Source organism: Quercus robur, chromosome 10 (assembly GCF_932294415.1).
Source record: "Quercus robur chromosome 10, dhQueRobu3.1, whole genome shotgun sequence".
NCBI classification, from domain to species: Eukaryota; Viridiplantae; Streptophyta; class Magnoliopsida; order Fagales; family Fagaceae; genus Quercus; species Quercus robur.
The window spans coordinates 44,110,313-44,128,538 of NC_065543.1; the positions used below are offsets into that span (position 1 = coordinate 44,110,313).

The window sequence follows — 18,226 nt, forward strand, 5'->3', positions numbered from 1 at the left end:
ATTTATTGTGGTTGATTGATTTGCAATTGATGACGCCTCATGCCTATGCTACTTTAAATTGATTACAACTTTATTGGTTAAATTGGCATAATTTGACTTAATCTATAAAATTCATTGTATAATATACAACTGGGGTATAAAATACCTAACATTTATCATACCTTTTAATACTTTTACAATAAATTTTTTAATTTACTTTTAAATTTTATTTTTACTTATTTTATCTTATTAAGATATATTATGCATATCTCCTTACATATCTGTGTTTAAAATTTTGTTTTGACAGTTACTATCTCAATGTGATTCAAAGAGCAAGCTTAACCAATTGAATATGTTATAAAGGATGTTGAATATTTTTTCCCCAACTTCATATTGTGAAACAGATACTTTTATTCTGATTCTTAAAAAAAGTTATACTTTTATTTAATTTTTTTTTTAATATAATTTTGTTATATCGATTATTTTTTCACAATTAATTTTGTTCAATTTTGTCAATTATAACTAAAATTCTATTTCACCACTCAGTTTAATTCTACACATCCATGATCTACCTCAGACTAATTTTTGAGAGATTTTAATGTTTATTTTATTTCATAAATATATATTTAGTATTACAAACTTTCATTTAATGTGAAACAAAAAAAAAAATGATTTTCAAAGTTGAAATAACTTTGTGGAATATTGTTAACTACAAAATATTTTTTATAACTATTAAGTTGTTAAATTATTACTAATTCTTATTTGAGTTCATTGCTAATACTATTTTATTATCTATAATTCAAATGTCACAATTCCTAATGTGAAAACAGTTATGCCTCTAGACTGATTACTTTGTGATGAATGGGTGTTTAAAAGCAACTCAATGCAGCTGAACTAACGCAGAACTGAGCTGATTTTGAATTCTAGACGGGTCATAGTTCAACAGAGTAGTGAGGAAAGCTTGGAGGAAATACTGTGAAAAAAAAAAAAAAAAAAAAAAGACTTCTAGACGGGTCATAGTTCAACAGAGTAGTGAGTTTTGATGGGCAGACTTGACTACCCTGGTCACAGTCTCTTTCTTTTTTGGGGTCCATCCTGTAACCAGGATTTTGAGAATATTTTGTGTGTCAGCTATGGAAAATGGCCGACATTAAAGTGGCTAGAGGATTCTAATCTTCTTTTTTCTTTGATAGAGAGAAAGAGGATTCTAATCTAGATGTACTATGACTACAAACTTTTAAAATTAAATGTTTCATCCTCTTTTTTCTTTTCTTTTTTTCCTTTTATCTTTCTTTTTTAGGAAAAAAAAAAACTATCATTCACGTAAGTGAAACATTTACGTCCGAGAAACATTTACGTCAAAGAACAAAACTTCTAAGACAGGAGGAGAAAGATTTTCCATCCAAGTTACATCATTAAAGATATATTTAACAAACTTAATTAAAAAGTGCGCTATTGAATTACCAGATCGATTGACACATGAGAAAAAGCTATCACGAAGACCAGCATCAATGTCTTTATTTCTTGCAAAATATTTGTTCACATTACATAATTGACTACATATGCACAGCTAGACATAAGTTGCTTGTTTTTTATGTTATCAACATTGCAGTGTCACGCAAATTTTTTTAATATTTTTTTATTTATTAACAAGATGTCACAGAATTTTTATTTTTCTCTCTCTTTAAGATATCTGTTTTTGAAACTTTATTATAGTTTTTTGGATGATGGTGGTCTATAAAGGTGGTGAATGATGAAGAGGATGTGTGTAGGATAAAGTATTTTTTTATTTGTATTTTTTTAATATATGGAGGTAGAAGACAAACTTTTCATTGTTGTGTGTTGAGAGAGTTTATTCTATGGGGATAAATTAAATAATGGCCCTAAACTTATCGTAAAAAGAACTATTCTTGAATTCCTTTTGTTTGTTAATAAAGATATAGGGATACGAATCTAATCTCATGTTATTCTTGAATTAGGCTATTGTGGGTATTTGGATGTTTTAGAAGCATCTTCCATTTACAAATTAGAAAAGAAAGAAATTTAAAATAAATAAATTTAGTAATTTTTTTAATGTGAATAATAAATGTAGTAATTGTATTGTATCAAAGATACACAACTCCTTGGGAGTAAAATAGTACTAAGTCTTCATGGATTGAACATATGCCCTCCCAAATAAGAGAGTATGGAATTACCTTTGACCCAAATACTCCTTGATTAAAGCATTTATAATTCAAGTATATAATTGTGTACAAGTCAAGGGCCTCTATTTATTATTATTATTTTTTATTTAAGGGACGAGAAGGGGAGAGAAAAGAGCCCGTGGTATGAGTACTGGAGACATAGAAAGGTGCCAATTGGATTGTAATCTCAATGTGTTAATGACATTATTTATTTTTTTATTTTTTATTTTTTTGTTTACATCAAAGTACCGAATGTGAGATTTGAACTCAAATTTTTTGTAGTAGAATTAGATAATTTTATTGAGTTACAAAACTTTTAATATTATTAAATGAAACTACCTAAGCCAATGAAAAGGACAACTATCACCCCCCACCCAAAAAAAAAAAAAAAATTCATAGGTGCTGTGACTGCTGTCATCTTCAAAGTAATCTGATTTCCAGCCTTGGTTTTCTCAAATACAACCTACACGCAATATACACTTCACTATAACTTTTTCTTGCTTGTACAGTTGTACGTAATCATTATTTTTTTGCCGCACATTACATCACCAAAAGGGCACATCTGTTGGGTCTGGCTTAGGCCAACCTCAATTCCTAACAAGCGCCATTTTCCCTAAAATATAAAGTTCAAAGTTTGACTAGTATGATGGATATAAGAAAGAAAAATATAATTTAATGGTAGATTTGTTAAAATTTAAATCTAATAAAGTTTGGTTACAAATTTGGCTAGAGTCTTAGGGGCGGTTTGGATCCCACATTTCTGTATTGCGTTTTTTGCTATGCGAGTTTTTTTTTTTTTTTGCTTCAGCCGCACCTTTTGACTAAGTCAATTGTGAACAGTGCATTGTTCACAAATTACATTTTTCAGCAACTTTTTCATTAAAAATAGGTCCTACAATACTATTCACACATTTAAAAATTATTTTGCTACAAGTGTTTTCAGTTTTCAGTTTCAACAAAATAAGTTCTATCCAAACAAACCCTTGTTCCTTAACTCACAATATGAAAATGAAGGAAAATGAGGCAGCCTAAGGCATTCTCAGCAAGACAAATTTGTATGATATATGCACACAAGGCATAAAAGGCAGATATACATGATTGTTCAAAATATAAGATATAACATCTGCATATGAACTCTAATGGGCCAAAATGTCACAATAGCACTGTTCATTGAAATATATATCAATCTACCTCTGTTTCAAAAATATATAAAGATCTACTACTTTTTAGGTACTTGAGTTCTATAGAAAAATTTTGTGGCAATTTTGAAGGTAATTTTTTCAAAGAATTCAAGTTATACGACAAACTCAAGTTTCACATGAATTTAAAAAAGGTGATAGATCCAAAATAATGGTCGATTGATATATATTTCGGTAAACAGTAGTATTTGGCCATTTTGGCCCTTCTAATGCTCATTGGTAGTTTATATCAATGGCCTAAGGCACATATTTGGGTAACAATCTAAACTTGGGTCATTGCTCATAGGTCATGCTGAAAGAGTCAACTACAAGGGGAAAGTACTTTCCCAATCAATCCAGATTTATACAACAATTCATTATCCTGCAAGGGGTACAACATGAATAAATTCCTGAACACAAACTGGCTACATATGATCTGTTTTTATGCGAACTTTTCTGCCATTCACATTTTTAATGTTCAATAAATAATCACCTACGATCCATGGAAAGCTCAAGTAATTAAGGCCTTCCCGGCAATAAGTAGGGTGATAAGTAACATAATACCATGCTGAGGCCATCTGCTGACGCTCATGCATTTTGCAGCAATCTTCAAACCATTCTTTAGTATCTCTTTGTAGCCTCTTCACTGAGAGCAGAATCCGATCCCTCAAATCACCATATCTCCTGTTATCACGCTGCAAATATGCTGCACGTTTCCGCAGATTACCCGTCAGCAATTCATCCTCACTCTCAGCATCATAATATTTCATTAAGGTACTCATTTTCTCTGTATACTGGTCTTTGTGTCTTTCTGCAGTTTCAAGGAAGGCCTCAAAACCGTCCACTTCAAGATCATTATCATAAGCTTCTTTAGCAAACTTCTCCAACCAGACCAAGTTTGGCCTTTCTTGCACTGCTGACTCAACAAAGGCATGGTAGAGCTTCCCCAATACGCTGTTGGAGGTATACATGGGCTTGTCTAGCCTCTCCATGAAATCTGGAAACTCCTTTGGTTTCAGAACCCTAGGCATTTCAGCTGGTGCACCAGTCTTTGCAAAGTCAACGGCCATTGAGTGAAGGTTTGCCAACTCTAGACATTTTTGACTTCGGGCTTTATCTGACTCATGGTCAGCATGAACTAAATGTGCGGTAGAGATGGCACCCAAAGTATCATTGATCATGTAATCAACAAAAAACTTTTGGATTTCCTGCAAGTTCACCAAGACTATGAGAAGAGCAATAAATAAATCACAAAAATATAATTAAACTTCTATTTCAACTCTAAAGGGTAAAACTAAGTTTAGAAAATATACCTCTAAGGTCACATCATGATCCATTTTCCGAGGTCTTCTCCCTGTGTAGTCCATTGGGGGCTCAGTTTGACAGGGGATCAGATCTTTATCCCAGCTTATGAAGAACTGGTCTCCATCAAGATCACCACCAGAGCATTCATTTGGATGTGGCCTGTGGACACAAATTCTTGACACCATTATTATCTGTTTAAGAACTAACCATCTCTTCATGCCCTATTATGTGTTGTTATAACACACAGCTCAAGACATTGTTGTAGGAAATGACTGCCCAGTGCAGTTAAGTGACTAAACAGAATGAGATGTTAACTGCAAGTAAAGGTGGTTAGACAGAATGAAATGAAAATTTCCATTTCCTGGCAAGGGAAAGTGGGTTTCATAAGTAGCTGCTAACCAGGATGCTAACTAAAAATGCTCCTGTGAGAAGGCATTAGATTGTCACAATCACTAATGAAATGAAAATTTCCTTTTCCTAGCAAGGGAAACTGGGTTTCAAGAGTAGTTGCTAACCAGGATACTATTAAAATTGCTCCTGAGAGAAGGCATTAGATTGTCGCAATCACTAATGACATAAAGTGTAAATGCATCATCTAAAAAAACAAAAAGGAAGTAGTAAAAATAGTAGTAAACTCAGATCAATAATTTTCTTTAACAACAATAATAAACAAGGGAGAACTCCATGAGGAAAGGAATACAGATTTTCCACTAAAACCAAGTCAATATTAACATATCCCTAATATGAAATTAACAGCCTAACTTCACTACACAGTGACATGCCCAAATGTAAACTCTACAGTTCATATGCCGATAGTACCTGTCAACCTGATCTTGTAATTTATAACAATCTGAGGACCTAAATACTTTAGGATAGTCAAATTAGGAAGAGGAGTTTTTCATGATATTGTCAAATCATTGTGGTAAAATAAAGGTTGAGCAATGCAATGGTTCTAATAATTACACCTCACTAATGTACCATATCTGGTGCAGCCATAATAATTGCTGACTCTAATCCAAATATGTAAATTAAAAACAATTAATCTAGAGATGCGAAGTATACCGTTGTCCTTTCTGAGGGAAGATAAGGCAATCCACCAGACCCTTCTCCTCTAATTCCACTTCATAGATAGCCTCAAGAACTCTGATGTCTCCTGGGTGAAGACAAGGGTTTTTGGTCACAACAACCTTCCCTACTACTATACATGTTGTCTCATCCACCTTCCGGAAGAAACTCTGATCCTCAGATTGCAGTTCTGCTTTTGTCATGGTAATGCGGACATACACTTGGCCATAATTTAAAATACCGGTTTCATCCAGGCAACCAATCAGGATTCGACCCTTTGGGACAAATATTCGACATCTACTTTTCAAATCAGACAAGAGGTTCTCATAATGTGCTTGAAGCATCATTGAGAGATAAGGTTCCTGATTTGGCTCATAACCCTGAAGCAGCATTTTTACCAGAATGTTTCTAGAATCTGATCCATTCAATATCTGTAAGACCTTTATAGCTGCCTCTCTATTGGTCAACATTTTGCCCAGCAGACACAGTTGTTCCTTTTGCATTGCCTCAAATGCTTCGTCCTTTACTCCCAAGGTAGACAGGAGGGTAATAATCTCTCGATTCAAATAGCAGGGCATGGAATCACTCCATTTAGTGACATTAAGCATCCTGTTCTTTGATTCAAATTTTTCCATACTTTTACGCAGAGATAGCTTCCGGTAGGAATTACGGTCAACAGTGACAACACCTTTAAATCCACCATATCGAATTTGAAACGCTGAAGGGGTTTTATTTAATCCACACTTTTGAGCAACTAGCCAAGCAAAAGACTGAGAAATTTTTCCAATGCCATCTGAGAAGCAGTACTCAATATCATCTGTGATCACTTTGATATCAGGAATAATCTCTACATCTTGTCCAGGGACCTCAAGTGTTTGCATAGAGGAACTGAACAACTGACCCATCCTTGCTGCACATTTAGATACACTGCGAATCTTGTTGAAACACCCCATCCATTCTCTAATATCTTCTGCTTTTACTTTGTCATTAGAAGCAAACATCCAAACAGAATTTGATCGCAGTTGACTAGCAGAAAAAGCTAAAAACTGAAATCTTTTAGCTCCAATCACAATCCCATCTCGAAGAACAGTCAATATGCGATGATATATTCCAGTTCTAAAAGGTTTGGCAAAAATACCTCGCTGGACACTTGTGGAAATGGCATTTGCAGGAAGCTTACTCCAATCCTCTTCAACAAAAGTAACTCTCATAAAATCTGAAGCATATGTTGCAAAATTCTTCACCACATAATTAGAAGTTTCAAACTCAGGTCCCAAGCAATAAATCTTTGACGGGGTAATTAGTGCTCTATGACAACTCATTACATTTTGATCTTTTAATCTATTGTAGGAAGAGGGGGGAACACTCTTACGGTTTCTTTCTTGGATATGAAATTGAGTCTTTACAAATGGTACAGGCTCATAACAAGTGGAATTTAGCTTGTGCAACTTCTGAAGAACCATAAGAGCAGTTTCAACATCTTTCTTGCTAAGTATCTCAATCAGATCAGTACCTGCAGCAAGGCTAATTTTCTGGGTATGGACAAGGGAATTGAGTTGGAAAAGGATCTCATATGCTAAGTTAGAGGCCAATTTGTATTTCACAAGTGGAACTATCTCAGATTTTGAAGAGAATTCCTCTCCATCCTCTAAAATTAGATCATTCATATCTTCTCTATAATGGGGGAAACTTGTAAAAAAATCTGAACTCGTTAATCCTTCAATTTCCCAACAAAATGAAGTTGAGTGTCCAATTGACTTTTTACTGGAAAAGTCTATCGTGCGAACCCAACGAAAGTCAAAATCTTCCTTGCAGAAATTGTACCGATCAGCACTAAATTTTGAAGTTATATCAGGTCCAGAAATTTTCTGATAGATCCTTGGTCCATACTTGAGCTGAGAGAGTAGATTAGTACACTTTGAGTCAGAGTATTCTAAAGCCAGAAACCAATCAACAGGAGTAAGTAATGTCAGAAGATAGCTATAGTTATTGAAAAATGGTAATTTCATCCAAGTGTTGTATGCTACAAACTCCCAGTCCCCACTTATTCCCTTTTTTACAACCCCAAGCAAATGATATTACAAGGTTTGAGTAAAGCATCCTCCTTATAAAGTTGCCAGTGTTCATGCATCATCACAGAGACTTTACCAATATAAATGCCTAAGAGGGAATTTAATCATTACGAAGCTCATTATGCCTTTACTAATTCATTTGTGAAGCTATCTGCAATAGAGTCAAAACATATACTATTTATAAATAAACTCTATAAATTCATCAATACAAACCTATCCTTGAATCCTAATCAACAAGATAAATTTAGTTAAACTCACTATTGACTCCACCTCTATGGATTAACTATCAACTTAACTTAATAAAGAATCTTCAAAAAGGTTGTCAGTTACATCATGCAGGTAATTTACTGATGCATTCATTATTTAGTAGAATAAAAAGGAAAAAAAAAATCCAGAAACTCCTATAACAAAGGAAAGAAACAATTTTCAATTTTCATAAATCTTTTGAAACAAAGGTGGCAGGGAACTACCAGAAGGGATAGGCTGCATTATTATGCAAGTATCTACTTCTTGCTTAGCACAAAAATGTGACACAAGCTTTGGCAGCAATTGCAATCATCCATATTGGGTTCACATTCAACTGAATCTACCCAATAATCCTTTACTCCACAATGTAAATCAACTCACAGCCTATTGATCATGCATTCTCAAGAGAACCAGGCTAGACAAGACATTTGTCACAAGACACGACAAAAGAATAATAACAGAAATTGAAATGAAAGTGTACTTATTGCACCTCTTCCCTAGAATGTCCCAAATTAAAAACATCTTCTATCCTACATTGTACACCAAGATAGCAGCAAACACAATCAGACAAGGTAACATCAACAAAAGCCAAACCAAAAGAAATATCTCAGCATACATATCAGACACTGCCACTCAACAAATTTGAGACAAACCTCAAAACTTTTATTTTGAATTCAAGGAAAACATTGACAGATAAATTGGCAAAATCTTTGTTTTTTTGTTTTAATAAGTACTTGAAAAGGAAAAACAGCAATGTTCCCCGTAAACAAGAAGTGTAGTAGGGAGGCTACAAACATATACCAAGAAATTCCTCCAAACTAGAAAAAGAGTGACTGCTTAAAGCAGCCGTCCAATCATACAAAGAATGTACAAACAAATATTTTATCTCCAACAACGAACTTTCAAACCTTTCAAATGTACGTTGACTGATGTTCCCAAATAGTCCACATAATACATAATGGAATCTTCCTATTTTGTAAATTCTCGGGTTGAAAACAAGCCCTCTTCCTCCACCAAAATCTCAAAGCTTTTCAATTCGATTTTAAACAGGCTTTTACCACCCATGTTTGGGAAAAAGAAGCAAATTTGAGAGACTACTGCCTCTCCACCCAAGGATCTCCCAATTTAGCTGTTTAACAACAACAAGGGTGATCCATTAAAGGTGCTGATGTTTCCCTAGGGGAAAGCTTTTCGCCAATCAGAGTCTCCCAAAAGCCATAAATCAACCCAATGTACCAATAACATAACGTAATTCAATCAACAGATACACTAGCAGAAACCATTAACAGCCTATCTAGCTCTGTAACTAAACTAGAGAGTAATAAAAGGCATAAAAATGTTCCCTATTCTCTCATTCTTATTCCTACAAACAATCCAAGACAGAACAAACAATCAATCAAAACTCGCTTCTGTTCATATTAAAAAAAAAAAAACACACACACACACACAAGCTGCAACACATTCATCATTCTTATTCCTACAAACAATCAAAACTTGTTTCTTTGCCTACTAAAAACAAACAACAAAATCAGCACAAGCTACAACACATTAATCATAAAACAACAAAGACATACCAAAAAAGCAAGAAAAACAAAAGTAAAAAAATCAAACCTTTAAGACCAAGGCATCGCCATCCCCATCAGCAAAATGACTCCGAAAAGTGTCCAAAACATCATGAAACATAATCTCAAGTTTATAACACTCCCCACCTTGCCAAACCCAGAACTCGACCCTTTCTCTCTCGGGCATAACCCAGACCCTCACACCCTCCCAAGAATCCAACACACTCATGCAACCCTCTCGAGCTATAAAACCCACATGCAAAACACAGTTATCTAGGCGGTGCTTTGGGTTCACGGGGCGTGGGACGATGTCGTCGTAGGTTGTCTCGGAGAGTCTGAGAGTTTGGGACTTGAAGGTGAGAGTGACAGACATGGCCTTGGACTTGGCCTCGAGAGTGGTGAACTGGATTCGACCGAAGCTTCGGGGCTTCCATTGCTTGTGCTCGGTGGAGATTTCGAGGGCGAAGATGGAGTCACTGCCGAGCTGGGATTCGAGGAAGTGACGGAGGTCGTGGGCAGTGATTGTTTGAGGAAGGTTTGAGACCCCAACTGTGGGTCTCTCCGCCGCAACAACACTCATTGGTTTGCTCTGCTTAGTTGCGAATACTGAGAGTATCTAATAAGCAGTGAAGTGAAGAGTAAAGAGCGAAGAGAGAGAATCTAAGGAGACAGACCCAAGTTTGGGAGCTTTAAGCGAGAAAACAGGAAAAAGTTCCGCCCAACACTTGTCTGTGGTGGTTTTTTGTTTTTTGTTTTTTTTTTTTTTTAATAAAAATCATTTGTCCTTGCCCTTCTTGGAATAAGGATTTTTTTTTTTTTTTTTTTTTTTTTTTTTTGGGTAAGAGACTGTGCGTGGGTTAACATTTTCCATCACTTCGGGTCAGTTTAGATATAATTTATTTTGTTAAAAATTGAAACTGAAAACACTTTAGTAAAATAAATTTTAATATATAAATAGTATCGTAGGATCTATTTTTAATATTTTTTTTGAATAAAGTGGTTGTAGATCTCGTGAACAGTATTCAACAGTGCATTCTGTCGAGAGAAAGTTTGAAAAGCATGCAGCAAAAAAAAAGAGGAAAATGCAAAATGCAAACGTTGAAGGAAACGCCAGATCCAAACACTACCTTAATAAACAATAACGAGTGAGAGAAAAAAAAATTTAGGGCCCATTTGGTACATGTGTTTAAACAATAATTTTCAATTTTTTTGAAAAGCGAAAAATGTATGAAAATACTTGTAATATTATTTAAAAACTGAAAACATGTATTTGAACTCACGTAGCAAGCCCTTATTTTACAAAATGGTATTATAAGTGACTCTGTGGGAATCCCACAAATATAGGTCTCATAAGACACCTTCACTGGAGGCTAAAGAGATTACTCTTTATATTCTCATTTTCTAAAGGAAGGAATAATAAATTAGCCTCATTGCAATGAGGCTTTTTTTTTTGGGTATATAATCATAATTTTTTATTTATTCATCCTTTTTCGGGCACTAAAAATCTGTGATGAATTTGAATTTGTTGAATGTCTAGAGTAACTATTTTAATTTTTTTTTAAATGATAAAAGATGAGGAGGAAAATATGTGTGTTTGTTTAAATTTCAAAAATGATAAGTGATAAGGAGATTACAATGTAATTTAGAGTGTGCCTATTTATATTTAAATAATAATAAGAGATGAGAAGGAAAATATGATTCTTCTCTTTTAAATTTCAAAAATGATAGGAGATAAAGAGATTGTAAACTACTAAGAATGTGAGTTTGGTTTTAAATTATGAGCTTTTATTTTATGAATCTGTCCACCTTCCATAAATGGCTTGGGTTAAAATGGCTTGAAAACCCCTCAAATAGTAATATAAATATAGAAGTTGAATAAGGAATTTAGAATGGTATTTAGGGAAAATTGTCCACATACCCCTAAACTTTCAACTAGTGGCCAAAATACTCCATGAATTATTATATTACGAAATTTACTCTGTAAACTATACATATCTATCAAATCAGTACTTCAGTTAGTCTAACGTTAAAACATTAACAGAATAAGGGTCTGTTTGGATACTGTTTATTTGTTGAAAACTGAAATTTTATTGCTGAAAATACTGTAGTAAAGTAATTTTTAAAAATAAGAATCGTACTATGGACCCAAAAATGTATGGGCATGCGCGTTTTTGTGTTTTTGGTTGGGTCGTGAACAATACCGTGGGACTCAGCCAAAAACAAAAACGCAAATGCAATGCTAAATCATTTGCACGCAAACGCATACTAAGAGCATCCACAGCAGTGGAGCTAAAAATTTAGCTTTTTAACTCCATCAAAAGTTATTTTATCTATTTTACCTACATACATGCTGCAGCAGTGGATCTATTTTAGCTTTCAACACAATAAAATAATATAAATATCACAATAAAATAATATAACCATTACAATGAAATAATATATCCCACTACCAAAAAAAATCTACAGCACCCACCACAACCACTTCTACCATCAGCCACAGCTATAGCCACAACCACCACCACCACTGGCCACCAGTCCACATCAGGAAAAAAAAAAAAAAAAAAAAAAAAAACCCAAATCTCCAATCTTTTTCCTCAACCCAAACCAAACAAATCACCAATCACAAACAAAAAAAAAAAAAAAAAAAAAATGCAGCACAACCACCACTAAGGCACCAACACAGCATCACCAACAAACCCACAGCCACCACAAAACAAACCCACAGTACATCACAAAACAAACCCACAGCCACAAATCACAAATCGGACCCATAAATCACAAATCGAACCCACGCTGATACGACCCACCACCAGCAAAACAACCCACCACCACCACCATCTCCACCGTGACTCCTGAAATCCAACAACCCAAACGCCGAAACCTACCAAACCCAAATCCAGCTACCCAAACGTCGAAACCACACATCGAAACAAAAACCCAGCCCGAAACACAAAGCCGAAACATAAAGCTGAAACACAAGTACAGCTCGAAACACAAAACCGAAACGTCAAAAATAGAAAAGAGAGGCCGAAATGGGTCAGGTCGGCGGTCGAACTTAGGTCGACAACCAAGCGTGGGTCGGCGGTGACGGGTCTGTGGCAGCTGGGCTCGTGCAGATCAGCGATAGGTCTTTGAGGAAGAAAGAAGGGTCTATGAAGGAAGAAAGAAGAGATGGGGAGGCAGGAAGGAGAGAGAGACAGAGAAAGGAGAATGAAGGAAAGAATAAAAAATAAAAAAAGAAGTGTGAACACAGAATAAAAAATTATTTTTCATTTTAGCTTTGAGCTACAGTGCACATCTATCTATAGATGTGCATTGTAGCAAAAAACTAAAAAAATTTAAGTATAGCTCCATTGCTATAGCCTCTTTTTTGTGTTTTGCTGCTACGAATGCTCTAAGCGTGCATTTGGATTGGGCGTTTTGCCCAATCGTGTGTCTGTGTTATTTTAGCAAGTCTCATGGGCACTATTTACGGACCTACAAAAGTCAGTAAAATACAAATTTCTAAGTAAATCTGGATCTTATTATACTGTTCACAAATTTAAAAATTATTTTATTACAGTATTTTCAACCATAAACTTCTTATTTTTAGCATATCAGCGGTATGTAAACATGCTCTAAAAGCATGTGAGATGCCTGTGTTCCCCGCAGAGAGGAGAGACCTCTGACCAACAGAAAAGAAAGAAAGGCGGTGAAACTAGAGCCACCGCAGAACTTCTCTCCGCCGTCTCGCCGCCCTTGTCCCGGCAATGCTTGGTGGTTTCGCTGCACCGTTCAATACCCAGCACCTGGTATTTTTTTTTTCCTTTCATTCTTTACCTGAGTTTAAATCCATAAAGAACTCTTTATTTTTCTGATCTCCATGTGCAAATTTCTTGGTTTGGTTTAGTTTTGGGGACTGGGTTTCTGCTTTGTTTGTTTCATAGAAATTAATGGAATTTACAAATGAAATAAACATTAAATTTGGGGGTATTACAATATATATATATATATATATATATATCAAATGAATGAATTATATTCTTTATATTGTTTTGCAATTGATGCTTATGTGGCTAGTGATCTAGTGAACGTGTATTGCATTATTACTTTTGAGTATGCTATACAGCTATTTGATGAAATGCCTGTGTGAGATATGGCTACTGCATCATCCTAGACTTAGAGGATATGGTGGTTGCTTCCTCACACTTAGTATTGGCTAGAATAATTGTTTTAGATTATTTTGCATCAATTTGCAGATCATAAGACAGATGCATTATTTTAAGAACTCTTAAAATTAGATTCCACCTTCAGGGTCATTGAGTGTTGTTCAGGATTGGATCTAAAAAGTTAGAACTAGTTCAAGGTTGAAATTTTCTACGGACTCCAAAAGCAAGAAATGAATATTTAGATATCTTTTCAAAACTCTAATAATTATTTATAGAATCTAGGCTACGTGCTAAAATTTATGGAGTATTCTATTTGGAGACCTCATTGAAGAAGAGAGGAATTGTCCTTTTACTACATTCAAGTTTGTTTTGATGTATTTCTAGTAACTTTTGTGGGCTAAAGACTTCATTTTAATTTTCAACGCCTTCAATTGCTAACTCATTTTCTTCCTTTCTGGTCTCTTTTCAACTGGTGGAACAAGAAAGAAGGAAAACACAATTTAGAGTGTAATTTAGCGAGCTTGCTGATAGGTGATTTTTTAGCACAGTGTGTATATTGTTTGATGTGTTGGCAATCTAGTTGCTAAGCATTTGACTCTTTATTGGCCATTTGCAATGAATTATATTCTCCAAATTGTTTTATTTAAATAAGTAGACTGGTAAAAATACTAGCTTTAAGGGAATAGTTTAGCTTATGGATTAGGAGTTCAGTGTATTTTTTCCCTATTTCTATATTGGATTTTTTTTTTTTTTTTTTTCTTTTTCCAGCTCTTTCTGTTAGTCTTCTTGTTAATTTTCTATTGTAGCCATGGATGAATGTCTACTTTTACTCCCTGCAAATGCACCTTTTATGCCAAATGTACCACCCTCAAAATTGCCTACATCCAGTGCTTAAGTTGCTCTAGCAAAGCCCTTATCTGCCACTGGGAGTAGTACACTTCAGCTCAGTTCATCTTGTGTAAAACGTTCAAGCCACATTTTCTATGATTCTGATGATTACTTAGATCGAGATATTTATGAGATTGTAGATGCTATGGCTACTGAGTCTGAACCGTCTACATCCGGTGCTGCACAACCTACATTATTTGATATGATGGATCTCCTGCAACAGATTCTACCTTGCTTATATCAGATTCTACATTACCTAAATCGTATTGAACAAGATATTAAAGAGATTAAGGAGGGTCAAGAGTTAGGAGTTGATAATTTAGTGATGTACTTATGTTCTTTGTGAACTTGCTGGTTTAGTACCTTGTGAACTTTGATGCTTAGTTATAACAGTTTGTTTTTGTACTTAAAACATACTTTACTTTATACTCCTTGCTTCCTGTAGGTTCTGAATATTGTCAATGTATGTATCAATTTCTTTCAGACTTTTCTTTTTTCTTGATTTGGTCTTAAAATTACAAAGAATTTAATATTCTTTTGCTCAACTGCCAATTTTATATACTTCCATGTAACTTTTAGGTGACCATGTTATTATTTACATGTAATCATGCAAGCAGAGCAATTTTTATGAATGATTGAATGGTGGCAGGCTATGTAACTTAATTAATTCTTTTCATAGTGTAGGAATAAAAATATTGGGGTGTCCCTCAGAGAAAAGCATTCAAGTTTTTTAAATGCGTGGGGACACAAGATTTGAGAGTGGCATGTGAATCTAATTAATTTTAATTCTCTGTTAATCCACAACACTGACTCACTACTCTACAAAGTCTTCAAAGCCAAATATTTTCCACATTGTACAATCTTGGATGAGGAGGTTAAGATGAAAGGATCCTATGCTTGGCAAAGCATTTTGAAAGCTAGAAGTCTGGTGCGTATAGGGTCAACTTGGAGAATTGGCGATGGAGAAAAAGTCCTTATAAGAGGTGATAATTGGCTACTTGAACAGTTTTCCAAGCAAGTCATAGATGAAGAAATCCCTTGCTGGTTGGAAGAAAGAGTCTGTGAAGAACTGATGCCGCATGAAGCCAATGCTGTCCTCAGTATACCCCTTAGCAGCAGGCAGCCAGAAGACACTCTAATATGGTAAAAGTCAAAAAATGGAGTTTACACAACGAAGAGTGCTTATCGTTTACTAGCTGACAGTGAGGCCTTGAAACAACCTGGACAATCTAACCCGACAGCTAATAATGGACTATGGAAGAAATTGTGGAGTCTTGACATCCCTAACAAAGTGAAGCACTTTTTATGGCGTGCTAGTTGTGAATCACAAATATCACTCGCAATGATATGTGCGAAATATGCGATGGCGAAGCAGAAGATACCATTCATGCATTGTGGGATTGCCATGTACTGAAAGAAATTTGGTGGGAGATGGACATTTGCAGGAGTAATCTTGCTACTCGTTTCACTTGTTTTAGTGATCTCCTAACAGGAATTTTTAATAGTCAAGAACCAAACCAGGCCGAGGTGTTTGCATTTGTAGCTTGGGAGATTTGGAGAAAGAGGAATGCTTTAAGGGTGGGTGTTGACTCCATACCGTACTCAAAAATATTTGTGGAAGCCATTGAGAGATTGCAAGAGTTCCAAGCAGCACGGTCTGATCAAATCTTAACCAACCAGAGGAATGGTTTCACTAGCTGGGTCCCATCTCCTAACCCTCTGCTGAAAGTTAACTTTGACGGGGCGGTATTCCAGGATACGTACCATGCTGGAATTGGTGTTGTAATCAGGGACTCCGAAGGCAAAGTTTTAAGTGCTTTATCTGAAAGGATCAAATTAACCCCAACGGTGGACGATGTTAAAGCAATGGCATGCAGGAGAGCAATTGAGAATGGACTACAACAAGCACTGTTTGAAGGGGACTCGGCAACAGTCATAAACGACATTCAAGCTGGTCCACCTTGTCTGGCTTCGTTTGGGCATATTATTGAGGATGCCATCAACTTGACTTCACACCTCTATTACTGCTCCTTTTCACATGTGCTACGAAAAGGCAATACTGTGGCTGACAAGGTAGCTATAAATTAGCTAAGTTTGTTTTGTACCCAAATTTTGGAAGGAGTACATCGCTAATGATGTCAGCTCTCTTGTATTACTCGACAGCAGCTTTGCGTTGGCTTAAATAAAATGGTTGACTACCGGGCTTTCTGGCCTAAGTGGTACCCAGTTCACTTGGTGACCGCCAACTCATCCCCTGCATAAACAATTACCCAGCAAAAAAAAAAAAAAAATATATATATATATATATATATATATAAATAAATAAATAAAATGGTTGACTGGTTTCTCAAAAAAAAAAAAAAAAAAAACTTCCCAAAAGACAATTGGAATCCTTATAGCTTTGATATCAATTATAAAATAATATTGTTTGGCTTAAGACTTTACCTATTAACTAGGTTTAAGCCTTTCATGCTCGACTGATGGACAACCTTAGAATATGAGATAATTTAAAACAAACTTGAAGTCCTTGTTTTTGCATTGGAATAAAGGATGATGAAGTCCTTGTCTGAATTGAACTTTATGCAATAACTCTAAGGCTCTTTAATTTATTTATTATAAAAAAAAAACTTTCAACTTTTTTACATCCCCATAGAAAAAAAAAGAAAATAAATCTTGTCATCAGAGTAATTCAAATTTGTAATGTACTAATATCATATCATAAACACCAAAAACTGAATATGTCTCGATCTCCCATGGATTGGAATAATAATGAATGTTTACAAATAGTATATTGTTTGCTAAAAAAAAAAACAAACACTCAATGAATCAATAATTACATTTTTCTAGCAATATTGAAAGACAAAAGTATACCGGCTCCATTAGTAAACAAAATATTGAATTAAAAAACTATTTATCTTCTTCGTACCACTAGACCTTAGTCTTTCCCTTGTCCTTCTTGCTTCCACTAGTGTTGTCAACATAATTCTTAAGTTGCTCTCCATGCTCAATTATTGTAGAAGCAATAATTTTGCGATAATTAAGCATGGAAAACATGGGATTCCACTCAATCCCCTTCTCCCACAACCACAAGTCCTCTCATTCAAGTCCACCACATATCTTCGACCATAAATATACTCCACCTCATATTTGGACTCTCCATTCCAATAAGAAATGCAATGTACAACCTCGCTTTTTATCCTCTCAAGATCATACATGATGGGTACACATTGTGTTACCACTTGATTATTAATCAAGCCTCAACCATTATGAAAGACTAATAACTAATTAACAAACAAAAGTATATCGGCTCCATCAGTAAACAAAATACTGAACTAAAAAATTATTTATCTTCTTGGTACCACTAGACCTTAGTCTTTCCCTTATCCTTCTTGCTTCCACTAGTGTTGTCTACATAAGTCTCAAGTTGCTCTCCATGCTCAATTATTGCAGAAGCATTGCTTCTGCAATAATTGAGCATGAAAACATGCAATCCCCTTCTCCCACAATCACAAATCCTCTCATTCAAGCAATAATTCTGCAATAATTGAACATGAAAACATGCAATCCCCTTCTCCCACAACCAAAAGTCCTCTCATTCAA

General features: G+C 35.0%; 2 protein-coding genes across 3 annotated transcripts; one reads left to right on the plus strand and one right to left on the minus strand.

Moving 5' to 3' along the window:
• Positions 1 to 3,651: 3,651 nt before the first annotated feature.
• LOC126701455 (RNA-dependent RNA polymerase 2-like) lies at positions 3,652 to 10,318 on the minus strand. The gene is made up of 4 exons (XM_050399569.1): positions 9,640 to 10,318; positions 5,708 to 7,605; positions 4,654 to 4,804; positions 3,652 to 4,548 (listed from the first exon to the last, which is right to left on the minus strand). Exons 1-4 carry the CDS (start codon positions 10,168 to 10,170, stop codon positions 3,766 to 3,768), a joined length of 3,363 nt encoding a protein of 1,120 aa, XP_050255526.1. The 5' UTR covers positions 10,171 to 10,318; the 3' UTR covers positions 3,652 to 3,765.
• Positions 10,319 to 13,034: 2,716 nt separating this feature from the next.
• On the plus strand, positions 13,035 to 16,855 carry LOC126703208 (uncharacterized). Of its 2 annotated transcripts, none has more exons than XM_050402165.1 (2): positions 13,035 to 13,381; positions 14,767 to 16,855. In XM_050402165.1, exon 2 carries the CDS (start codon positions 15,974 to 15,976, stop codon positions 16,712 to 16,714), a length of 741 nt encoding a protein of 246 aa, XP_050258122.1. In that variant the 5' UTR covers positions 13,035 to 13,381; positions 14,767 to 15,973; the 3' UTR covers positions 16,715 to 16,855. The 2 variants fall into 2 exon arrangements, with proteins under 2 accessions (XP_050258122.1, XP_050258121.1); XM_050402164.1 differs by having other exon boundaries at positions 13,040 to 13,381; positions 14,545 to 16,855.
• Positions 16,856 to 18,226: the final 1,371 nt, after the last annotated feature.